This window comes from Tiliqua scincoides, chromosome 4 (genome assembly GCF_035046505.1).
Source record: "Tiliqua scincoides isolate rTilSci1 chromosome 4, rTilSci1.hap2, whole genome shotgun sequence".
Taxonomy (NCBI): Eukaryota; Metazoa; Chordata; class Lepidosauria; order Squamata; family Scincidae; genus Tiliqua; species Tiliqua scincoides.
The window spans coordinates 193554043-193580668 of NC_089824.1; the positions used below are offsets into that span (position 1 = coordinate 193554043).

A 26626-nucleotide genomic window follows, 5' to 3' on the forward strand; every position below is an offset into this window, starting at 1 on the left:
TTTCACTGCCTGAGGTGGCTTGCCAAATGCTACCTGCCCTTTGTCTGGTGATGCACCAACCTTCACTCTTCTCACTCCTAGGGTTGGAAGATGGAGTAAAAGATAAAATGTGGGGGAGAGGAGAGTGCTGTGTTAGAGCACTCCAGCGCACCATTCTCTTCCCTTCCACACTTCCTGTTCTGCTCTGTCCCCCTTTCTTGTTCAGTCCAGGGAGTGTGGAGGGATAAGTGGACACCCGATGTCAACCTGCTGCCTGAGATGATCTCAGTCAGCTTCGTGTATGGGCCGGCCCTGCTCAACAGGACTCACAATCTAAAAGAAATACACCAGCAACAGCCATGGAGGAGGGGGTGGCGCAGAGGCTAGGCTGGGATGAATAGGGGCAGTTGTTCACCTTTCACTAAATAAAAGAGAGTTACCACTTTAAAAAAAAGTGCAGTTAGCTGAGGTTCCACTGCACAAGGAAACTGGAACTGAGAAAGGGGGCTACTAAGTGGCTGCTGGACCTTGTTCTACCTTTTTTTGTGACAAGTCAATCCCTGTTTGATTTTCAGGCCTGAAAAACACCCATCAAGATGTCCAGCAAGAGAGCAAAGGCGAAGACCACCAAGAAGCGTCCTCAGCGGGCCACCTCCAATGTCTTTGCCATGTTTGACCAGTCACAAATTCAGGAGTTCAAGGAGGCTTTCAATATGATTGACCAAAACCGGGATGGATTCATTGACAAGGAGGATCTGCATGACATGCTGGCATCTCTTGGTAACAAAGCCATGTTTAGTTCCAAGTGCTCTTTCAGTGTGAGCTAAGTGTTGTGTGGTGGCTAAGCATGTGAGCTAAATCAGGAGTTCCCCTGGTCAAATCTGGTGTCTGCTACGAATGCACCAGATAGCAAACCACAATTTCTTAGCCTGGTCTACACACGGAGTGGAAAGAGGTGGCGGTATGCTGAAGCGCTACTTTAGATGTTCCTCTAAGTTTAAAAATTCAGTGCATGTAGAAAACCAACACAACAAGCACTGGATTAGGATCGAACCTTTCTCCCTTATGTGCTAGCTTTCTCATTGCAGGGAGATGGCTTACATGGAGGAATATTCAAAAGTGGAATCCCCCACTTATAGCCTGAATTGGTACCATCCTTTCTACCTACTTAGCATCCTGCCAATTCATTCCACTGCATTTATAGGCCCTGCCTCAGTCTGAGCCTTCCGTTTTCAAAATGGGGTAACAGTATTGATAATATTTATAGGGTCATTGTAACAATTACTGAGATAATATATGTGAAGCACTTGAACATTCCAAATGTGCTTCATGAATGCAAAGCCCTTACTGCTCACATGATACAGATGTTAAGATGTACCCTTTAAATCACAGTTTTCCATGTTCTTTGCAGCAGAAGTGAAAGTTAAAAGTGCCTTTGCCCTCGCCTTAAATCAGATCTTTAAAAAAAAAAAATAGCAGACCCTTCTTTAATATGTTGATGCTTGGCCAGGCTGGGTGGTTGAAGAAGCTGATCTCTGTGATGATGAAGTCTCTCAAGGGTCATGTATGCACACAGCCATGCTAGGCTCACCCTCTGCTGCTTTCGTGCTAAACAGTGGGAAGTCTAGGGTGGAGAGAAACAGAACGGAAGTGCTGCAGTCAGGGTTGTTACCAAATTAAATAAATGTTATTCAGTAAAGGCCCAAATCCTAACCAAGTTTCCAGCACTGACATAGCTATGCCAGTGGGCATGTACTGCATCCTGCAATTGTGTGGCACTCATGGAGCCCGACTCAAAGTAAGGAAATGTTAGTTCCCTTTCCTCAGAGCTGCATTGCCCTTATGTCGGTGCTGGAAAGTGGGTTAGGATTGTGCCCTAATTATATGATTAATTTTAGTCAAGTGATCTATTGATTAAATATGCATATGTGGGTAACAATGATCGTTCTGAAATAAGGAGCCTGCTTTCCTTGCTTTTAGATGATGTCTGCATGTGCTGAAGCAGAAGGCTAATTCTAGAATAGAAGAGGTCTTCCCTCTCATTGTGTATGAAAAGTAGGAATACCTTTTCTTTGACAATTCTGGAAGTATTTCAGCATTATATTTAAATCTACTGCTCAATTAATTGAGGGCACCTCTTTAGTTCATGAATTAGGAGCCAATCCTATCCAGCTCTGATTGCAGACTAGATATCTTCAGCTCCTACTGTATTTTGGCAGGGGCCACTTTCCTCATCCCTGCAGCACCTTGACTTGACAGGCTGCATCTTTAAGTGATAAACCCTTGTATATTCTTCACTAGTCTTTCCTGAACCTGCTGCATTCACTCCCCTTTCCTCTGTTTGCCTCTTTGGTATCTCTTTTAGATTATGATCCTTTGGGGCAGGGGCATGGCTTTTTTCTTTGTGGGAAGTGCTGTGTACCTGGATGACACCGGGTAAATAATAATTGCCAAATTGTTCTCTTCTGCACAGCACTGAGGAATAGGAATTCTCTTGGCATCTGGTTAGCATCAGTGGCATAGCTAAGGAGGTGCAGGGGTAGCAGTTGCACTGGGAATCAAGCTTTAGGGGGGCAACAAGCTGAGCTTGACACTAGTGACCAAAGTTGTGAAAATCTTGGTATGTATGAATAATACCATCATGTTATATATCATTGGAAAGGTAATTTAATGCAAAATGCAGTGAAACAAACCGCACTGGAATATTTGTATTCTATCAAAAGTTATGGCCAATTAACCAGAAAATGAAAACACAACTGCCTTATGGAACAAAAAGTGGATTTGCTTAACTCAAAACTGACCTATGAGACTGATTGTTCTGAGTGCCAATGAGATGTTATTATGATACAGCATGGAACCAATAACTTTTTATTTATTTGCTTAGTTAATTAAATTTGTTTTTGTCATGGAGGGTGAGCTACAAAATCTTTGACCCCAGGCAGTAGATAGATACCTTAGCTATGCCACTGACTGGGGAGAGGCAGCAGAGCAAGTGAGTGGTGAGCTGCTGGGGGGAGCAGGCGGGTTCCAATTTTCACTTTTAAAAAAGCCCAGGTGTGACGTCACTTCCAGTTGTGACATCACTTCCGGGGTAACATTTTGAGCTTGGCATCAGGCTACACGATCATTAGCGACACCACTGGTTAGCATAGATATAGGACAGCTTGTATACACTACTTCTCATTTGGCCTGCAATAATCCCTTGTCTGCAGTGCAGATCAGCAGGGGACATGCTGAACATGGGCTTTTCAGAGAGATCCACTGTGTGTTTGATCCTGAAAAAATACCCCGCATGTGCAGTATATGTGCCCTAATCAGTGTCAGCTGCGAAATTCTCCATTCCTTCCTAGTAATAGTAATGATGCTCTAACCAGGAGATTTGCTGGATTCTCATGGGATGCTTCCAGTATCTGAGGAAGTATCTTAAATACTCTGAGGAAGGCTAGAGTCAGTCACCCACATGCATCTATTTTAGAGTTGAGGAGGGAGAAGAGAAATTTATCTTGTCTGCATTATGCCAGTGGTGAGGGGGTATGGTAGTCTTCTGAAAAGCTTGATAAACAACTCAGATCATCTCTCAAAGATAAATGTGAAAGTGTTTCTTGCATCCACATAATTATAGGTATGTTGGTCCCAAGCTCACATGTCTAGCTTTGTTCTGCTTCCTCTCCAGAGCTCTCAGTTAATTCTTTCAGAAGGAATATACACACTGAAAAAGAGCTAGATGAGGGAGGGTGTGGAAAACCTTTAAGATGCAAGCTTTGCCCTATTCCCCACCTGAAGCCTTTCTTTCTTAAGTTTCAGGTGGTGAATCAGCTTCCTCCCTTTACAAGTGCAGCATTGTTACTCATGGTAGTCAGTGGCTTCAGGAGCTGCCTTTCAATACACCCCTCCCCCCCAAAAAGTGGTAGGTTTCTTTTGTTAGATGACACCATGGGAGACATTGTGAAGGAGTCCTTGCTCCCACTCTTGGGTCACTAATAGGACCACATAGACTTCAAGGTCACACCTTTGCTCTCTTGCAACTGGTACTCAGAGGCACATTGCCTCATAACCTAGAGGTAGCTCACAGCCAGTGACAGATTTGTCCTCCAGAAATGCGGCTAATCTCTTTCTAAAACCATCTCAGCTAGTGACCGTCATCGCATCTTGTAGCAGTTAATTCCATAGATTATTGATGTGTGAAGAAGTAAGGTAATTTTTGTCCATTCTAAATCTCCCACCAATCACATTATAGACTTGTGAGAGAAGGAGAAAAATTTCTCCTGGTCAGGTTTCTCCATACCAAATTTTTTTTATAAACCTCAGTCATGTCCTCACCCCTTAATCACCATTTTTTTCTAAACTAAAAAAGCTTTATAGCCTTTCCTCTTGAAGGTGTTCCAGCCCCGTGATCATTTTGGTTGCCTTCTCTTGCACCTTTTCCTGTCTTGTGCCTTTGCCCTCTCTTGCACCCTTTCCATCTTTTTGAGATGTGGTGACCATAACTGTACACATTATTCCAGATGTGGGTGCGCCATAGATATGTATACAGGAATTATAGTATTAGCATTATTATTTATTTACTGCTAATACTATATTTAGTTTTATTTCTTAGCCTGGACTTTGCCTTTTACACAGCTGCCACACCCTGGGTTGATTTCTTCTGTGATCCCAAAATCTCTTTCCTAGTTAGGATCTGAGCAACTCTCTTTTCTCTTAGTATATATGTGAAGTTGGGACTTAAAATACAATGTTTTTCTTTTCATTCCAGTGACCAACACTTGGCACTTAGTGAACTTTGTAATGTTGTTACCCACATTCACCTGGTTTGGAGAGTTCAGGAGTTCTTTCAGGGCCCAGTCATATCCAACTTTCTAGTACCGGTGCAGCCGCAATGCAACTCCGAGGCAAGGGAACAAACATTCCCTTACCTGGAGGAGGTCTCCATGACTGCCCCCCTCACCGCAGGATGCAGCACATGCCCTGTTGGCACAGCTGCACCAGCTCTGGAAAACTGGATAGGATTTGGCCCTCAGTCTGTTCTGGTTTCCAGAACCCTGAATAGTTTGGTATCTTCTGCAAACTTGGCCTCCTTACTGCTGATTCCTGTCTCCAAGATCACTAATGAACAAGTTAAAAAGCAACAGTCCCAAGACAAATCCTTGGGGGACCCCATTTCTTTCTACTCTCCATTGTGAAAACTGTCACTGTATTCCTTCTCTCTTTTTCCTCTTCTTTAACCAGTTACCAGTCCATAAAGGGACCTGTCCTCTTGTTTCATGACTATTAAGCTTACTCAAGAGTGTTAGAGAGGGACTGTATCAAAAGCGTGGTGCAAGTCCATGTTACCCAGATTGCCTCTATCCATATGTCTGATAATGCTCTAAAACCTCTCTAGAATGCCTAAGTGGATGCTGTCTGAACCCATTGACTTGTTACATTTTCAGTGTGTCAGGCCTTAGAACATCATCTCTTGTCACCTGCATTTGATTCACTCCTTCAGGCTCTATTCTTGAAGAGGCCTGTTCAGGCCCCAGTGTATGTCTTATTTATTCTGTACTAAAGACAGATACAGATAATTCATTTGGCTTCCTTATAGTCTCCAAATCCTTTTTATGCATCTCTCTCATTCCCTTGTTATCTAACAATCCAACTGCCTCCCTGGCAGGTTTCCTGCTTCTGATGTATTTATTTTATTGTTTTGCGTTGATATTTTTAGTCCTATCCTCAGATCCTTTTTTAAAGACATCCCTTACTCTCAACTATAAAAAGTTGATGATATAAAAGGCAAATAAATCTTCCTTCAGGAAGTGGAAGCCTTGCCCAAATGAGGAGAGCGAAAAGGAACATGGATTCTGGCAAAAGAAATTGAAGTCTTTTTTACCCTTTTATAACGTCCTTAGCAAGTCTACATATTAACCACACAGACATCCTCCTAGTGCAGTACAGGGAATCTACTGTAACACAATATAAGAACAAGATTTGCCTTCCTGGGTCAAGGCAAACTCAAGGTTCATTTAGTTCAGCATTTTGTTTCTAGAAATAGGTAGCCATATGTCTCTAGAAGCTCATGAGCAAGGCCATTCCTGTTTGTCCTTGCTTTGAGTGCTTTGAGGTGTACAGACTCTAAAGTTCTGTTAATGCATTATACGTGCTGAAGAACCCATCTTCCTTAACTGTGGCTATAATGATGCAAGAATGAACTGTAACAGCAGGCTCAGCTTGTGGCAAAGAGAGACAGTCCAGACTGAAAAACTGTGACATTAATGAGCTGAAAGCGCTTCATGTGAATATCCAGATTATGTTGACCTGCACTCAGGGTATTTGTTGAATCCCCAAAACCATTTCAAGGCATAAAAACTCAGTCCAATTTGACTGAAAAAGATCAAGAGGGGCTATAGAGAATAAAAGATGGGGGGAAAAATGATTGCGTGAAATATTTGAAAACCTGGGGAGGAACTGGGAAGATGACAGGATAATACATTTCAGGTTTTTTTTTTTTTACATGGTGTTGGTAAAGAGGTGCGTTTGTATATACAACCACTAGAGGACACTCAGTTATACAGTTGTGTAGAGTAGGCAAAAGTATGAATTCTGTTTAGTGAGTTAATGGTACAGGCAAATGAGCAATTCAGAAGTAGCATATCCTGCAAACAGGGATCCTGTGGCAGGTCTGGCCTACCCATGAGACCAACTGAGCAGGCAGCAGATAGGCAGGAGTGCCCATCTCTAGACACCCATTCATCTACACTGTTCCTCCCACTCCCTGGATTGTAAATGAAAAAGGAGGACAGAGTAGAAGAGGAAGTGTGGAAGAGAGTAGCGGGCCCAGGCACTCTAGCTCATCCCTCTCCTCTCCTTCACACTTCCTCTTTCATTTAATTCCCTCTTCTTTTTCCCCAAACAGAGAGCAGAAGGAGCGCATCACTTGGTAAAGGGTAAAGCAGCATTTAATGTGCTGTCTCAGATATTAGGAAGGGCTGCTGCTGTCTGGTGGGCATGGGGACATGCCCACGGCAACCTTGCATATACAGGTCCAGCTTTGTTATACACAGATTTTTTATACACGGATTTGACTCAACACGAATGGCCACTGCAAATGAGAAGGGATGTGCTGATCCCTGCAGAAGTGGAAAATGCATCCCTTTAAAATCAGTTTAAAAAACTGAACAGTCGTTTAACAATAGCCTCATTAATGAGAGAGAGAGAGAGAGAGAGAGCAGCTGGCTGACAATCTATCAATCCTTCTCTCTCCAGGCAACCCCTCCCTTCCCCCTTAGCAAAGAAAGGTGATCACTTTGCATTGGTGAAGGAAGGGATGAAGTGCCTTTGTAAGCGCTTGGAGGATGACTCCTATCTTACATCACAAAGGTCAACAAGGCTGTTTTTCAATCACCAGAGCAAAGAAACTTTGTTTTTTAAATTGATTTGCTATAGTGCTTTTTTGCCATCCATGTGAGTTCTGAGAAGGGAACCCATGAGAATAATGAGGCTCAACCTGTACTGAGATTTCTTTGTCCATTTGTTATTGAAACCTACTAACTTGACAGTATTTTTTCCCTGGATATCAGAATCTGTTGTGAGTCATTCTTGATCTGCTACCTTGCATTCTGTCTAATCAGGAAGGGCTTCTGGCTTACAACTTGATTTTTATGGGAAAGCTCCTAGGAAGCTGCCCCCTTACATGAGCAAAAAGCCCATTCAGCTTTGTTTGCAGGGATAAGGTCACAGGGGCATTTTATTGCACTGGCTTAGCTGAGCTACAATGTGATGTTTATATTCAGGTTTCTATTGCAAATTCCGTTGTAGGAAGAAGTGCACTTCACACTGGTAGGAGATAGTCAAACCAGCTGACCTGAACGGAACATACTGTAAACACTTGAGGTCACTTCCCATCTTTCAGATTTATTTCTAGGGAATTTTGTCGCCCAAGTTATTAATGAACAGAACTTGGAAACAAACCCTAAATCAAAATACTGAGTAAGCCAAGATATTGAGAGGGATGGGCAGACTTTGGGCTTGTGTTATCACCTTTGTTTTTTACTGGAACCCAGAGGCTCACCAACTGGATCCTGTAAAAACATAAAGGTTGGGTGGAGCCACAGGAAAAATGGTGGCTGGGGAAGGGAGGAGTACCCCATGAACCATACAAGGGCATGACGCCTGCATAGGCAGATCTGCATCTAACAGTCCAATCCTACAGAGCTGGTTGCAACATTGTAACAAGACATAGCAAACACCCTCCAACATCACAAGGAGTGGGCCACCAGCCGCCATTTCAGTTCTGCCATCTGAAATGTGTCAGGTGGGCAGAATGGGCATGTAGGAGTCAGGAGGGGGAGCGTCCTGGTGCATGTGACCTGTGCTGGAATGCTATTCCCTTCCTTCTCTCATTACACACCCCCTTCCTCTCCTCAACCTTGTGCCAGCCAAAGGGCTGGCAGAGGAGACCCATAGATAATTAGAAGGGTTAAGGATGTAAGGGATTATATTTTCCCTTACCTCTCCCAAGCCTCCTAATCCCCCTCCCCCCATAGCATGCAGTGCAGCCTATTTTGATGCAACTGCATCCTGTGGTGAGGAAATGGCTAGTATTAGGCTGTACATTACTCAGATAGATCATGGATTCAGACAGAAAGCTCCAGCACTAACCAGTAGAGCTGAACAAAGACCTAATCACAGGGAACAAATTAATGTTCATATTTTACAGGTTAAGAGTGCAAGTTTGGTAATTGGCACAAAAGCAACTGGCAGAGACCTTATTTTTTTAGCTGGCACTTTTTTTTTAAGCAACTGGAAGTCAGAACCTGTTGTTTATCTGCAGAAGTGCTATTGGTGGGGATGTTTGACTGGTGGGACTGCATCAGCTGTTGGACAGGCCTACCTGACAGCTCACTTATCTGATTCCTGAAACCCCCACCATGAGAAGAACTCTTCTTCCCCTCTGTGTGACTGCTGGGGTCAGTGTTGTTTGCTGCTTTCCTCCCTCCTGTCACCCAGCAAGTTTCCATAGCTTACCAAGCAATGGAGGAGGGGGAGGCAGGAGCTGCAGTAGCACTTCCTCCTTCAGGGGGCTCCATTTTAACCTTCAAGATGCCTTAGTCGAAATGATGTGTTAAGGGTGGGGTACCCAGGATTTTAAAGGGGAAAGCCACTGAAGGAGCAAGGACTGCTTTGGCCCTACCCTGGCAAGCACGTAGCTTCCTGGGCAGTATGGAGGAGGAAACCACAGTCAAAATGTGGTTCTTCTTTCATTAATCCTCCATCCATCTATCTGCCCCATCATATGAAAAAAAGGTTCAAGAGCCCATATCTTTTTTTTCCCCCCCACAAGGGAATGGAAGCTATGGTGACTTTCAGCAGAAAAACTGCTTGGAGGGAAAAATATTGCCCCCCCCCCAGGCATCTTACAAAACAAATTGCTGCTTTTACATTGCAATTTTAAATGCACGCGCGCACACAGATTTTCAGCTTTGCTGTTGTCTTGATTTGGTGACAAAAATTCCAATTTCTCAACCTTTGCTTTCTCTGGTCACAGAAAATAATTGGTCACATGTTGTCATGATGCTTCAGCAATGAACTTTTAATTCATCTTTCAGGGAAAAATCCTACTGATGAGTATTTGGAGGGCATGATGAGTGAAGCACCTGGACCCATCAACTTCACCATGTTCCTCACCATGTTTGGGGAAAAGCTGAATGGCACAGATCCAGAAGATGTCATCCGCAATGCTTTTGCCTGCTTTGATGAAGAGGCCACAGGTACAGTCTCTGCAAATCAATCTGCTGCAACAGGAGAAGCTGAATTAAGCTGTGAAAGTGTATAAGGCAAGCAAAGCACACCAGTGAGAGTTCAAGAGCTGGTGTAGCACAGTGGTTAAGAGATTCAGGGTCCAATCCCATCCAGCTTTCCAGCGCTGATGCAGCCACACTAAGGGAATGTTTGCTCCCTTGCCTCAAGGCTGAATTGCAGCTGCATTGGCTCTGGGAAGTTGGATAGGATTGACCCTGAGCTATGAGTAAGGCAAGTGCACTCCACTCAATTTCCCACTCAATATGGAAAGAACAATACTTTACAGGGTTGTTATAAGGATCATAACAAGATGGTACCCATGTGGCACTCAGAAGCATTACATACTTGCCAAATATTATGATGACTGCTTTCCTTCCCTACTAACTCTTTATCTCCTTTACTGTCAACATTTCAATTGTAACCTCCTCAGGGCAGAGACCTAGCCCTTTGCCTTATGCTACTCTCTTATGTGCCACGCATATTGTTGGCATTATGTAAATAAAAGAATGATAATAATGCATTAATTTATAGTTGGAGAGTCCTGGCTTCTGGAGAAAGAAAAAGAATATTATGAGACAGAAGCTTCCTGATTTAGGTGTGCTTGGAAGCAGACCAAATAATAAAAGAAATAGGTACTAGGAAGCAAATATATTAACCATCCTGGAATGATAAAGACAGTGCAGGTCATACTGGCAGTGGGTTAATTTACCTAGGTCTGGGAGAGCAAATGAAAGCCTAAGGCTGCAATCCTAACCTCACTTTCCTGGGAGTAAGTCCCACTGAACACAATATGACTTACTTCTGAGTAGACCTGGTTACGATTGTGCCCTATGACTGGAATACCTTAAGATGGAAGTGGACAGTAGCATTTTGGAGGATTCCAATGCCAGGCAAACATAATCGAGAGTGCAACACATTATATCATTATAACCTGTGTTTTGGAGGAGCTTTCTACAGGTTAAATTATCTTCTGAAGTCCCTGCTGTGCTCTCAGTGCTCCTTATGGGCTTCCATGCATCAGCAATCATTTTTACTGCAGGGTTTGAAGTTGCTGGATGGCTTATGTGGAGTAAAAGAACTCTTCAAGAAGGATGTGATTGCCAGTAGCTATTGGACAAAGAAGTATAGGAATGCATTCTCATGCTAACCCTGAGGGTGCAGTGCTGTCTCCTTTTCCCAACAGCAGGGTTCACTCACACATTAACTTTGCCAATAACCTTTATTTCTGAACTGCTTTCACGGCTGGCTTGGTGAAGTGTTACTCTTACTTTTCCTCAGTGTTGAAGAGAAAATCCATGGCTGTTCCACAGTTCCTCACAAGGGCCGGCCCACCCATGAAACTAACTGAGGTGGTCACCTCAGGCACCAGAGCTTGTCAGGGAGTGCCAGCCCACCCACTCATTTTCATTACTTCTCTTTCTCTTTGCATTCCCTGGATTGGAAAAGGAAGAGGGAGACTGAGCAGAAGAGGGAGCAAACACTCTAGTAGTCCACTCATGTCCTCTCCTCCACATTTCCTTGTGCCAGCACAGTTCCTTGCTCTGAGGACTGTACCTTTTCAGAAGAGTGCTCTGTTTCAGCCAGTTCCTGGATCTTTCAGGAGCACATTTAAAACAGAACTATAGGTGGAGCCTGTTTATGTGTGGATTTTTCATCCGTAGATCTGGCTCAACACAGGTTCCCCGGACCTGCATTGAGCCAGGCTCTGCTCCACCTGAGCCCTCTGAAGGCTTTCTGAAGCGAACGGAGGCAGTGCATGTCTGGAAGGCTTCCCCAGGCCTCAGATTGCCTTGCTTATATGGCAGTCATATATTTGCATTTTTTTGCCTCTCTGGGCCATTCTGAAGCCTGCATAGGCAGTGGGCAGATGCACACAACCTCTGTAGGTGTCAGAAAGCCCTCTGGAGAGGGCTTTCAGAAGAAGAAAGGGGCAGGAAATTGCAAATTTGATTATATGCAATTTTCAGGATGCCCTTCCCCTGATTCATCTCCCTATCTCAGCTTGTTCCCCTGCCCAAGTGCCCCAGTCTCTGGGCTTATCTTCACACACACACACACACACACACACACACACACACTTACCAGGCACTGACTAGTGGGCAAGTTCTCTTCCTTCCCCTTTCCAGGGGCCAAATGGGATGCTCCCAGGGGCCCAAAACAGCTCTGCGAGAATCCTATTAGAATGCTGTAGAATTTGATATTCACATCAGAAAATCTAGAACACTGCAATGACTCTAGCTTTTCTGAAGTGAACTTCGAGCCTATCATGAATTCCATAGCACCCAATGATGGGGCAGGTCAGCAAGGGCCCTCTAGGGGGTTCTGGGCCAGCTGATGCCTCACTAGGCTTGCCCTTTAAGCCAACCTTGCCCTCAGTCTTTCAGAATTGAATGCAAGCTGTTGCCATGTCACTCCTCTGCTTCCAGTTGGTTTGTAAGAAAAGAAGATACAGAACAATATAGTAGCAGCACATGCTGCTTGGCTATTACCAGGCAGAAAAAGTAGAGGAACCACAGCTGCTCATTTACCTATGGCTCTTCCAAGCTGGGCTCTTGAAGATGGGTTCCATGTTGCAGGTTGGGGTTTAAAGTGAGCCTCTGCTGTTGATGAGTTGAAAGCCATTGGTTTGAGGGTACCATAGCTGTGGTCCACGGTGGATTAATAACAACAGCAGCAGCCAATATTTGTATAGTGCCTTTCTTGGTCACTGGATTAATCCTCTGACTAGGCGGTTCGCATAGACAGGCTTTCTCTAAACCCCTGAGGGTGTTTTTACAATAACAAATACGTTCTAATCTTTCAAGAACAAACAATGTTCCAGATGGATCTTTCACAGTCTGGTATCAGTTCTGGCCATGATGGCCTCCTATGCTGATTGAAAAACAGCTACTTCTCTCTCACCAAAGAGCAGCAGAGACGGCTTCTCTCTTACCAAAAAGCAGCTGGAATAGCTCAGCTCATCAGTCACTTCTCGAGGTCTCATCACTCAAGGAAGCTTCAGGAGATACCAAACTGGTGTCCTTTGGATGTTATCCTTGGACTTAACATACCTTATGGTATGGCTGTCTTCCATGTGCTTCTGCATTAACCCAGTCTCTTTTTCTTTTCCCTTCCACTTATTTCCACGACAGGTTTCATTCACGAAGACCATTTGCGTGAGCTGCTCACCACTATGGGTGACAGGTTCACAGATGAGGAAGTCGATGAGATGTACCGAGAAGCCCCCATTGACAAGAAGGGCAACTTCAACTATGTGGAGTTCACCCGCATCCTGAAACATGGAGCCAAAGACAAAGATGATGAGAACTAAGGGATTCCAATTCCCAGATGCCCCTGTTTCCATCCCAGCCCCTTTCTCTGCCCTGGAGATCCCCACTGCCAAGGCCCAGTGTCAGAACGGGCTAAGCTGAAAGGGAAATGCTTTGAAATATTTCAGCAGAGCTAACCCTGAGCTAAATGAAGAAACTACTTGTTGCATGTTCACAGACACACGTGGATGACGCACTGAGCCTTTGTTAAGCAGCTCCTTAATTCTGTAGGTCCTATGGAGTGAGGTACTTTGTGACCTCCCATCTCCAAAATGTCTAATGGCAAACCATTGGATGATTTGCAGAGGGAGATAGAGAGGACACTGTAGACCAGTCAGTTACACCTGACATTCTACATGTATTGCATACAATCACCCAGCATTATATTTAATATAATACCAGGGGAGGGATGACGACAGACAGACAGAACTGCTAAGATAGCCACTTGTCTTTACCTAGGCAACTGCCCCTGTTATTACCACTATTTATCACTTACACTGCACTTTAAAACTTACAAAGCAACTTAGAATTTTATTTTTCATTCCCACCACAACCCTCTGACATTAAACTCTGTTATTCCCATTTTATAGATGGGAAGTTGAGGCAAATGTTCGTCCACAGCCACATGATAGTGTCACAGAGATGGGACTTGAACCCTGGTCTTCCAGAATCTAAATCTGATTCTTTATATGCTGGATCACACTTGGCTTCACCCCTACTGCTTCTTCCTCTGAATTATACTGAGCCCACTAAAAGCTTACTGGGATCATTCCAGCCTTGGGGTTATCTGTCCTTCCTGATAGGCCTGCCAGTGTGACAGTTTGTGTACCTTTGCATCCAAAGATGGGTAGGGAACATTTGACCTTCTTATGCATATCCACTCCTGCAGGGGTGGTTCCAGGTTCCATGGCCTGAGAGCACAATCCTATGCATGTCTACTAAGAATTAAGTCTCATTGTGTTCAGTGTGACTTACTCCCAGGAAAGTGTGTACAGGATTGCAACCTCAGCAAATTGTCCTCCATGGGCCCATCTCCTGCCTCCATGCTCAGGTTCTCACAGGGAGTAGCTCTTTCCTCAGGTGCAGTGTAGGCTTGTGGTTGACAGCAGTGGAGCACTAAGAGTGCATTGAGGTAGAGTGCACTGGGCTGGTTTCACCATACGTTTCCCTATACAATTCCTGTAATGTCTGAAGAGGACTAATTTCTTGCTGAGTTTTGAAAAAGATTGAGCAAGAGGAGCCCATGCACACACACCCCCAACAACTTGCTTCTCCTTTCTTCATCTACCCTGGCAGAAAAAAAATTGTATTTGCTTGATTATTCCCTCCTCTTTAACAGGTCCAGCCCATCCATGAGGCTGACTGAGGGAGGTGCCTAAGTATAACCCCAGAAGAGTATAAAAGATATTCTACAGCCCAAACCTGCTAGGAAGTCATTAAAATTAGGGTGTAGCCTGTACAGTTGTTTATTGGCAATCAAACCAAAGATGTTGTGACTTTAGGAAACAAAACTGCAATTTCAGATATAAAGAATATATATATATATATATATATATATATATATATATATATATATATATATATAGCCTTTTTTAAAAATGTAGATAGTCTTCCAAGACTGAAGGATGCCAATATTAATACGAGAAAAGTGTTCCCTCTAGAAGGACATCAAGCCTCCTCTTCACCTTGTTCTGGCTTTACCTGGCTGAAGTGAGTGCTTTGTGCCCCAAAGCTAAAAACCAAAGACATTTGGGAGCTGTGTACAATGGGGCATCCATTATGCATGGCCATCTAATCCAAAGAAAGTCAGACACATCCAAGTCTTGCTGAAACAGGGCTTTAATGAAGTGTCAAGCGCTTAAATAACACTTAATCCAACATTGTGGCAACCCCAGCTTTTTCTTTACTGTGGCCCAAACATTCTACACCCTCTGGTCTGCAAGTAATTTTGAAAAAGTGCCATATTTTATACTAAGTACTGTAAGGTATTGCTGGCTTACTGATTCTGCCTACTGACTCCTTTTCATTGTAGCTGGGATACAGCAAAAGGCCCTTCACACCACACTCCCCTATGCAAGTATCAACAGAGGCATATGTGTCTTAGAATGCAATCCTGTGCTTGTCTACTGAAGCTCTGGTGATTTTAGTGGGCAAAAAATCCCAAGCAAGTATGTTTAGCAGTGGTTCGCAAACTTTTAGCACGGGGACCCACTTTTTAGAATGTGAATATGGCAGGACCCGCTGGAAGTGATATCATGACATCATTAAGCAGGAAAATTTTTAACAATCCTAGCCTGCAATCCTACCCACACTTACCCAGAAGTCCCATTGACTATCATTGTTAAAAGCATATATATAGTAGCCTGTTAAAAGTACAGAGCTGTAACATTTATCCAGATGCAATCACATACCATGGTAGCATCAAGTCTAACATATCAGGTCTAACTAACCCCAGCAGTGTCTTTTCTAGTGGCTGTCTGCTGGTGTTCTTTTGCATCTTTTTAGATTGTGAGCCCTTTTGGGACAGGGAGCCATTAGTTGTTTGATTTTTCTCCATAAACTGCTTTGTGAACTTTTAGTTGAAAAGCGGTATATAAATACTGTTAATAATAATAATAATAATAATATTAAAATAAAATATGCCATGCCACTGGGGCGTGCACTGAATCCTGTGGTGTGGGGGGCAGTCACAGAGGCCACATCCAGATAAGGCAGGGGTGTCCAAAGTTTTTGGCAGGAGGGCCACATCATCTTTCCGACACTGTGTTGGGGGCCAGGGAAAAAAAGAATTAATTTACATTTAAAATTTGAATAAATTTACATAAGTTTACACAAATGAATATATTAAAGATGAACTTATATGAATGAATGAAGGTTTTCCAATAGCTCAAGGCCTATAAAAGTCCACGAACAAACCAAGGCTGGCCTTTTCTTTGCTGCCACTACTGCATCACAGACGTGAAACAGCAAGCAGTGGAGGGAGCCCTTGTCCCACAGCTCACAGGAGAGGTCAAACAGTCGCCCTCATGCTGAGAGCAATTGCATTGGGCCAGTGTGGGCTCCAACAAATTTCTGGAGGGCCAGAGGCTCATTGGAGACCAGGGGGCTCTCTAAGGGCTGCATTGAGAATCCTTGAGGGCCGCAAGTTGCCCCAGGGCCAGGGTTTGGGCACAGATGAGATAAGGGAATGTTTGTTACCTTTCTTTGGAGTTGCATTGAAGCTGTACCAGCACTGGAAAGCTGGATAAGATTGGGCCCTTTAAGGACTAAATGAAAATTATAACAAAAAATAAAGGTGAAACATTGTTATACACGGATTTTTTATACACAGACTTGACTGAACACAAATGGCCCCTGCAAGTGAGAAGGAATGTGCTGCTCCCTGAAGAAGGGGAAAAGTGCACCCCTTTAAATTCACAGTTTTAAAAACTGCTTTTTACTGTTGTAGAGAGACAGTCATGCAAGTGATTACAGGTATAACCTAATAATCCACAGATTTTTCTATCTCTAACATGATGAGAGGTAGAATTTAAATTAATGGAAAACAGTCCTTTAACAATAGCCTCATTAATGCGAGAGACGGCAGCCTGCTGACAATCCATTAATCATTCTCTCTCCAAGCACAAGGCAAACCCCTCCCTCCCCCCTGAGCACCTGAAGGAAGGCTAAATGGCAGCGATTATCACCTTCTTCATTCTTTCCCCTGGCTGGAGCTCCTGGTGAAGGGAGGGATTGCTGCCTCCTAGTGAAGCCTAAGTGCCTGGAGAGAGACTGATTGCCTCTGTGTGCATTTCAAAAGGTCAGCAAGGTTGTTTTTAAATCACCAGAGCAAAGAGACTTTGGGCGCAATCCTAACGCCTTATCTCAGTGCTTTCCAGCACTGGCATAGTGGTCCCAATGGGAGGTGTGCTGAATCCTGCAGGTGGGTGTCACTCACGAAGGCCTCCTCAACATAAGGGAATGTTTGTTCCCTTACCTCAGAGCTGCACTGTCCTTATGTCAGTGCTGGAAAGCACTGACATAAGGGGTTAGAACTGCGCCTTTGTTTTTTAGATGGATTTGCTTTAGTGCGTTTTTTGCCATCCACATGAGTTCTGGGAACAGAACCCTCGGAATAAGGAGACTAACCTGTTTAGACTGATGACATAGGATGCTACCATGCTGAATCAGACCACTGGTCCATGTTGCTCTGCATTATGTACACTGACTGGCAACATTACTTGGAAACAGAAAATTCTGGAAAAACCAGAGACCATAATATCTGAAGGGAGAATATCAGGACTAGTTGCACAAACCTTACCAAACAGCAGCAGTTTATTCACACATTGAGTTGAGCAATGAAGTGTTTCTGAGGCATTCACACTGCCACTTAAGCAACTTCCATTTCTCTTTGGCTGCAATCCTAAGCATGCCTACTTGGAAGTAAGATCCACTGGGCCCAGTGGGATTTACTTCTCAGTAAAGTTTCCTAGGATCATGACAAAAACTAGTGGCTTATCACATATTCTCTTGTGCTATATAAAAGGAAGATGGAAAAGGGCTATCTACCTACCTATTTATTTTTGCCCCAGAGGACAGAATTAGCCAAATCTCCTGCAAACATACAATCTAATCTTCCAGGAGTAATTTAACATGTAACTACTTCTGGGCAAATGTGAGCCATACAGTGACATTCCCAGCAGTAGTTTCAAGATCAGTGCAAAGTGACAGTGCAAACACATACCCTCAAGTAAAAAGATTGCTCTTGGCTTTCACCCAGAGTATTTCAATATACTGTATAATACCATGAACAAAGCACACTTATAATCTTAGCATTCTTACAAGATATAGAGGCATACTCTGAAAGAGATGGAATGACTCTTTCTAGGAGGCTGTGTTTAGACTACAAACCAAGCCTTCCTGCTAAGATGCTTTCTGATAGTTGAAGTCTCGGGGATAGTTAACATAAGACATGGCAGGCAATTGCCAGAGCACATCCACTGCTTTCTACAAGGGCATCTTCAACTGATCAAGAAGAAGAAACAAAGCCCATGCAAACTTAATAACATCTCCTGCCTGTACCAGTTAGAAGCCAACTATGGTAATCATTTAGCATTTATACACTGCCAGAATTGTATTAGATGCTTCTGCAGGCTGCATAAGTAATAGAGCTCCTCAACAGCAGGATGGCAATCCAAAAACAGATTAGCAGATAACACCCCCCATAAGAGACATTCTGGCTCTACTGTATAGCGCAGGGGTGTCAAACTTGTTTCATACAGAGGGTCGAATAACATTCATCATGCCTGCTGAGGACCAGTAGTGATGTCATTAAGCAGGAAGTGATGTCATTAAACAGGTCATGACCAAAAATAAGCACTTTTTCTCACTTAGGAACTCATTAGCTGCAAATGACAGAACAGAAAATATGCAAATTTGATCATATTTGGGAGAGCCCAATTTTCCTGTGGGCTGCCCTTTCAGCAGTAACACCTCAGCAGTGCTCAGCAGCTGAGAGCCTGAGGGCCAGATAAAAAGCTGTTGCTCACAGCACATTTCTGTTTCTCTAGTGTGCTCAGTCTCATCTCTTTGCCACTTCCTGGCATATCAGAGCACATCAATTGATAACAGTTTGAACAGACCTGCTTCAAAACCTTTCCAGAAACCACATTCACATCCCTCTCCAAGCTTCTGGGGAATTTCTTTCATTGTCATGTAATGATCTAAGGCTGCCTAATGGATCAGGCCAAAGGCCCATCTAATCCAGCTTCCTGTATCTCACAGCCCACCAGATGCCTCAGGGAGCAGGTAAGACACAGGAGACCTGCATCCTGGTACCTCATTTCCACCTGGCATTCTGAGGTGGCCTATTTCTATGCACATACACATCATGGCTTGTAACCCGTCATGGACTTTTCTTCTAGAAATCTGTCCAATTCCCTATTAAAAACATCTAGGCCAGATGCCATCACCACATCTTATGGCAAGGAGTTCCACAGACTAATTACATGCTGAGTGAAGAAATATTTTATTTTGTCTGTTCTGACTCTCCCAACACACAACATTTAGTGGATGTTCCCTGGTTCTGGTATGTGAGAAGGAAAAAAAAAATCTCTCTATCCATCCCCTGTATAATTTTGTACCTCTCAATCACATCTCCCCTCAGGTGCCCATTACATCATGTTGGGGGGAAAAAAGACCTCTCCAAGAATTATTTTGGTCAGAGCTGGTCATCCTACAGGCAGTGGCAAAAGACCCAAAATCTCTATCTGACAGTATTAGATTACTAGATTAGTGGGTCTACCCTGAACTGCAATCTTCTTTGGACATAGTGTGGGTGGAGGGATGTGGAGAAAGCAGAGTCTTATGTCTGAAGAAAAGGTTTTAACTAGTATAGTAATTGTGCTTCTATGAAACCAAGGCTTATATTAGTTGAATTATTTTATAGTTTCTAGTAAATGCTTTAATCCAGCACACTGCTCAGTTAAGTACAATAGGTTTTGAAGGGCTGGTGTAGTGTGTTGGATAAGAAACTGAGGGTGGGTGCACTGATATGCATGTTTACTCAGGTGAATCCCATGGTGGAGTAAATGGTGTTTACTCCATGTGAGCATACAAAGCAAACTGAGCTACAAACCGGGAAGTCCCTGGTGAGGTCTTCATCTCTGCCATTAATCAACTGTGTAGTCCTACAAAGACCACTACTCTCAATACCCAAACTGCAAACTGGGGATAATAGTGACTTATCATTATAATATAGTGGGAAATAGCTATGGTGGGAAATTGTAAATTTACCAGTGATGTTCCCTTACTGAAATTTAGAGTTATTTTGACATGGCTCTTCAGGGCTCAAGTACAGTATTGTAGTTGTTTTAAGATAGTTTCACTTTCCATTCTGCATATACTACATATAGCTTTGTCCAGGCAGAATCCAAGAGAGACTTTGCTGTGATTATGATAAAGTTTCCAGACCCTGCCTGGGCACAGCTATATGCAGAATGGAAAGTGAAACTAGCTGAAAACAACTTGCAAATTTATTACACTTATCTCAACAGGGCTGCTTGCAAACTGCAAGACAATACATGTGAAGCCTTTAAAAAAACTATACTACAAGTATCATATTTTTTTAAAAGGTCGTTTTTTTTTATCCCTATGCAAAAGCCTACTTCTGGTAATATCTTTATTAGGACCAACAAATCCTACTCAACCAGCTTTTGTGCACTCAAGAACCCTTCATCAGCCTGGATGTTAAACTAAGGAAAAAGAGGGCAAGGGGGGTATGGTATTAAAGCACCCCCTCCATTTGTAAGAGTCTTATCATGGAGTAATGCAGACATGTTGATAATCCTCACCCAGCTGATAGACAATGAACTTTGGGCTTCTGAAGCTGAAGAAATACCATATTGTCCTATTTTTAGGAAATATAAAGTTCAGTAGTAGAAGATAGCGGTTTTGTACTTTGTAGTTATTGTTGTCTCTCCCCCCCCCCCCGCCCTGAATTCAGCTGTGTTACTGTGATGCTGGAGTCTGCACTACTACACCTTGAGTTGTTTATAAACCCAAAGTCTTGCTAGAAAAAATTTTCTATCTTTTTAATTTTACTATTGATACTAATTTTTAATTGATACTAATAAAAAAACTATTAAGCAGTCCATGCTCAGGATGTGTTTTTCTAGAGCAGTGGTTCCCAAACTGTGGGTTGGGACTGATTTTGGGTGGGTCCCCAAGGAGCTGAGCAAAGCCTCCAATAAAAACACAGGTGATGGAAAGATCAGATAATTGCCTCAAACCCTGAGGCTTTTCAAAAATCGGAATTGCCCTGCAAAGAGCTCCTGCAGATTGCAAGCATGTGAATATATAGGGAGATAAATGGTGGAACATCTTTTTCTGATTATTGTTATGTGTTAATAAGTAAAAATTTTATTTCTTTCTAGTTTTTTAAACCTAGGTGGGTCCTGATAGAGTGTCATTTTGAAAAGTGGGCCCCAGTGCTAAAACATTTGGAAACTACTGTTCTAGAGCTTCTTAAGACCCAAGAATCCCCAAATCTCACCAACATCATGAAGCTCTGCTGCAATTGAAATGTTGCAATGCCACCATTATAGGAGACTAAAGTGTGCTCAGATATTCCAGGTTTACAGGGATTTATTTCCAGCAGGGATTTATACTCATACAGGCTCTTCAGTATTAATTAACATTTTGAATGACACATAAAGGGGGAACATTAAAAGAACCTCCAGCCATGGTAAGTGACAACAGGGGAAACTCTATTTTTCCTCTTTTGAATGATGAAAGATCTACTGCTGTTCAGAATCAAGGCATTTACTTATTTTGAGGATTAGTATTAGAGCTAAACTGGATGGGCTACAATTTCAAGCAAAAGTATTTGCATGCAAACATTTTAGTATATTTTTCAAATGTGACTTTATCTCTTCAACACTCCTGATTATGATTGCTTACTTACAAGAGAAGGTGTGAAAATATTGAATTTGGCAAGTTCACAAATCAGCGGGGAGGGGGGGTCTATGTGTGAGTGTTAGAGGACTTTATTTTATAACAAAATCTATTTGAAACTTTTATTCCAATTCTATTCCAGAAACTCTAGTTCTGAAATGCTGCCATATTCCAAAAGGCTACCTCTTGCATAAGATGGGCAGCCCAATCCTTAGCTGCCTGGTACGTGGGGCTTTAGCGGTGCTGAAAATGGCTGCCGCTGCATCCAGCGCACTCCAGGCAGCTGCCACCTCCTCCTCAGGAGAAGGGTAGAAAGTCTTCTTCCCTGGGGTAAATGGAGTATCCCCGCAATGGGACTACCCGATTCTACTACTAGGACAGGAAGGTCAGTGTAGAATGAAGAACTGCCCAATATGGAAGCTCTGGATCCAGTGGAAGGAAACTCCACTGGTCCCACTCTGCTCCCCCCTGCATGCCTGGAATGCCACCTCCATCCAGGCCACCACCTACCTCTCTGCACACCTTTAAAATCAAAGAACTGAACAGTCCTTTAATAGCCTCATTAATATGAGAGAGGGAGGGGGCAGGCAGCTGGCTGACAATCCAACAATCCTTCTCTCTCCAGGCAACCCCTCCCTTCCCCCTGAGCACATGAAAGAAAGGTGATGCTTTGGATTGGTGAAGGGAGGGGCTGAGTGATGCTCCTTTCTAAGCTTGGAGGAGGACTGATTGATGATTGCCTTCTTAATGACTCTTATCTTACATCACAAAGGACAGCAAGGCTGTTTTTAAATCACTAGAGCTAAGAAACTTTGTGTTTTAAATTGATTTGCTATAGTCCATTTTCTGCCTTCCAGGTGAGTGCTTGGAAGGGAACCCATTCGAGTAATTAGTCTCAACCTGTACTGTATTTAAACTGATAGAGCAAAAATGGCTCAACATGGCTACAACAAACACTCACTAATTAGATTTCTTTTATCCTGGTTTCAGGATGGTTTTGCATGGCTGGAATCCCTACATATATTCTTGAATAATTTACAGCCTAATCTAATACTTTCTTACTCAGAAGTAAGACCTATTGTATTCAAGGGGGCTTACTCCCTAGTAAATGTGCTCATAATTGCAGCACTACTAGATTTAACATGGGCCAGAGATAGTTTTTAAGAATGCTTCCCTTTCCATGATGTACCTACACAAGTTTTGTCCCACTGTCCCCTCTGATCACAGAAGTTTCTTTTCAAACACAGAAGTCATTTAGGGAGGCAAAAGTTTGATTGTTGACACCACAGGCAGCTGCTTCTCAGAGAGTTTTTAAATTGATTTGAAAAACCTGTTGATCTCTCCAGGTTTGCAGGAATATGAATTTCTGTTGCCTGGATGCAGCTCTGGGAAGTTCCATTTCATATTCAGTCATTAGCTGAGCCATTATCTCTTAGCTTAATCTACCGCACAAGGTTGTTGTAAGGAAAAAAGAGATTCAAACTGTAAAATACCTTCTATGTTAAAAGGTGCAACATAGAAATAATAATGACATAAGATTGCTCTTGATTGACTATGGTAGTGGGTCTTCATATAGTGTCTCAGGGCACAATCCACAGCCCAAACATCTCAAAAGTGCCATTAAGCACTTTTGTGCTGGCATAAGGAGAGATAAGCTAACATAGGGAGGGGATGCATTAGAGATGGAACTTATATGAATCAATGAAGGTCTTGCAGTAGCTCATGGCCCACAAAAGGCCTTGCACAAAGCAAGACTAGCCTTTCCTTCACAGCCACTGCACATCTGCCTCACAGATGTGAGCCCTCATCCCACAGCTTAGGCGAGAGGTTGAACAGTTGTCCTCACCCTGAGAGCAGTTGCATCGGGCCAGTGTGGGCTCCAGCAAGTCTCCAGAGGGCCAGAGGCTCATTGGAGATTGGGGGCTCCCTGAGGGCCACAAGTGGCCCCCGGGCCGGGTTTTGGGCACCCCTGCTCTAAACTGTTTGCAGGCATCTGGCTACAGTAATGCAGAGTTGCACCAAGACAGGTATTTCTGTTACATTTGGAAGAAATGATACTTTATGATTTCATTTAGTTTTCAGCCAAGAGGAGAAACCAGAATGCTGTAAACCAGGGGTGCCCCGTTGCAGCCCTGATGACTCCCAATGCGGCCCTCAGGGAGACCCCAGTATCCAATGAGGCTCTGGCCCTCTGGAAACTTACTGGAGCCTGCACTGGCCTGACGCAACTGCGTTCAGAGTGAGAGCAACTGTTTGACCTCTTGCATTAGCTATGGGATGAGGGCTCCCTCCACTGCTTGCTGTTTCACGTCTGTGATGCAGTAATGGCAGCAAAGAAAAGGCCAGCCTTGCTTTGTGCAAGGCCTTTTGTAGGCCTTGAACTACTACAGGACCTTCATTCATTCATACAAATTCCACCTCTAGTATATTGATTTATGTAAACTTATGTAAATTTATTCAAATTTTAAATGTAAATTCTTTTTTTCCCTGGCCCCAGACACAGTCAGAGAGATGATGTGGCCCTCCTGCCAAAAACTTCGGACACCCCTGCTGTAAATCATTAAAGGTTTCAAATGCTTTGATTAAATTAGCATTGTTTTAACCTTCAGTTTTCAGGTTGTAGTCCAGTGTATACCATTAGCTATTTATGTTTCCCCAAAAATAAAACACTTATATATTTTTTTTGGCTCAAAAAAACACACTAGGTCTTATTTTCGGGGTAGGTCTCATTTTTTTTTAATGTATAACAGTCCACAGTCATTCATGTACAACAGTCTACATTTATTCATGTACAAAAATATACCATACAAAAATATCCCCTCAGCGCCCAGGAGGATTCCTGCCTGCCTGCCTACTCAGAAGTCAGTCCCTTTATAGTTAATGGGACTTACTCCCTGGAAAATGTAGAGAGCCTCAGAGTTGGGTAGGCAGCGTTGCCTCCCTTGCTGCTTCCCACCTCAGCTCCTCCAAGGCAGCACAGCAGGTGCTTTCTAGGTGGCGTGCACAGGAGTGCAGCGTTCCGGTCAAGTTGTCCACCTGCTCCCGCCCGAGGACCCCTTCCGCCCCCCCCCTGTTCTGGCCCTGATCACAACTAGGTCTTATTTTCTGGGTAGGTCTTATATTTCAGCAATTCTCAAAAAACACACTAGGTCTTATTTTGGTCTTATAGATGCTCTCCTGCATGAAGGGCAGCCCAATTCTAACCTACGCTGAAATAGGCCGGCCAACTGGTCTGCACCTTATCCAGCACAGGTTAGGTGATGGCAGCCATACAGCTCAAGAACAAAGGGATATATTTCCCCTTATCACTTGTTGCAAAGCAGCGACCCCTATGGCAGTGGGTTGGGAATTGTGGGTTGTGACCTAATTTTTGGTGGGTTGCCAAAGGTTGATGGAAAAATCAAGTAACTAATTGCCTCAAGCCCTGAGGTTATTGAAAAATCAGATACTCTAGTTGCTAATTACTCTGCAAAAAGCTCAGCTCCTGCAGTTTGCAAGATAGCTGCTAACTGCCCTACAAGGAGCTGAGCTCCTGCAGTTTCAATGCATGTATAAATAGAGAGATAAAATGTAAGGGTCTTTTTCTGGTTTATAAATAAAAAATATTTCTTTCCAGATCTTTTTAAAAGTCTCTTGGTGGGTCCCAATAGAGTGTTGTTTTAAAAGTGGGTCCTGGCACTAAAAAGTTTGGGAACTACTGCCCTATGGGGCTACATGGATCTATGCCACTGATTTGAGTACCCTGGTGTTGGACTGGCCAGGAGGTGTGCTAGGATACAGCCTAAGTGTCAAGAGGCCGATCCCGCCTCCCCCCCAAAATCTGGTCCACCCACTTGTCCAGCCTCCTCCATTCAGAATAGGGGAGCCTTCATTCTGCCCTCTTGCCACCCTCTCCAACTTCCCACACCAGTTGTCCTTGGCCAGTGCAAACGTATTGGCCTGTGGCCTGGAGCAGACATGAGGAGGCCTCCTTGTACCAGCCTCAATGACTCTGGAGTAGTTGTGAACATATGGCACATTTGTGACACTCCTAGGCCAGTGCAAGGGACTTGTGCTGGTAGAGTGCAGAGTTCAGATTGTGCTCTTAGTCTAATTCCCTTTCAAAGTGAGCTGCCATCCTCAAGTACTGTGACAATGCAATGGCACACCTTTCCTGTATCATTTTCCTTGGGGCTTTCACCTCACAGTTTTTCTGATGCCTCCTAAATCAGACATCACAAGAAGGTCCTCAAGGTCAATACAAGCCATAATAAGAAATGCATTTTTTCAAATTTCTGAAATTTTAAATGTTGCTTTGATATTCACAGGAAAACTTCTATAAAAGGGAAATTTTAACTGATTTGGGGTGTTTGATGAATAATGAAAACCTTATGAATGACAGCTTCCCTATTGCCCTCAGTGTTTTGAGAGTGCCTTGATGTCAACACACTCAAAAGGTTACAGGAAATATTGTGAGATGCTATGGTGTGGGGCTCTTTAACTGGTTGAGTTATACTGTCCAAGCCATTCCTGCAACTAGCTCCCTTATTTTCCATCAAGTACCATTACTCAACTATAAGGCAAGAAATTTCTGTCAAAAAATCAAGTGTAAGTCATCTACTTGCCTTATCTGTGGGTCATTCAGGGGTCAGGGCTGTTCAGGACAATGCAGAGATAATTACAGGCTATTTGTCTCCAGGGCAAGAAGGCTGCAAATTGCAGCCAAAATTAACCACTCCTCCTAAGAAAAAAGTAAGCAAGGGCTCAACACACCCATTTAAAACAAGCAAGCCTCATTCTCTTTGGCAGGATCACACCAGACCCCTCTGCACCCTCCTCTGCTTTTTAGAACACCAGGATGTAATCCTCATTTCCATCTGAAACAAAGTCCAAGGCTACAGTTCAGTGTACCATTACTTAACACCCATGAAAAGCAATGGGTCTACTTCTGTGCAGATCAGATTACAACCATGTGTAGCTGTGCTTGCTCAAGCTCAGTTCTTGTTGCTTGTCCCTCTGCTATGAATTGAATTGTACACTTCCAGTTATGTGTTATAAATTGTATGTTATATGTTGAGCCTCTGGCTTAGCACACCAGGCACCTTAAAGAAGGATTTGATTAATGGTTCTACTAGTATGTTGTTTACAGTGCA

General features: G+C 43.4%; 1 protein-coding gene across 1 annotated transcript in view; it reads left to right on the forward strand.

Annotated features, from left to right (window-relative positions):
• Positions 1 to 15711, forward strand: part of MYL9 (myosin light chain 9) — a 28051-nt gene extending 12340 nt beyond the window's left edge. The window contains exons 2-4 of the mRNA XM_066625613.1: positions 555 to 759; positions 9561 to 9722; positions 12885 to 15711. Coding sequence (XP_066481710.1) covers positions 576 to 759; positions 9561 to 9722; positions 12885 to 13063 — 525 coding nt within the window. The 5' untranslated portion in view covers positions 555 to 575 and the 3' untranslated portion in view covers positions 13064 to 15711. The remainder of the gene's footprint in view (positions 1 to 554; positions 760 to 9560; positions 9723 to 12884) is intronic.
• The last annotated feature ends 10915 nt before the right edge of the window (positions 15712 to 26626 follow it).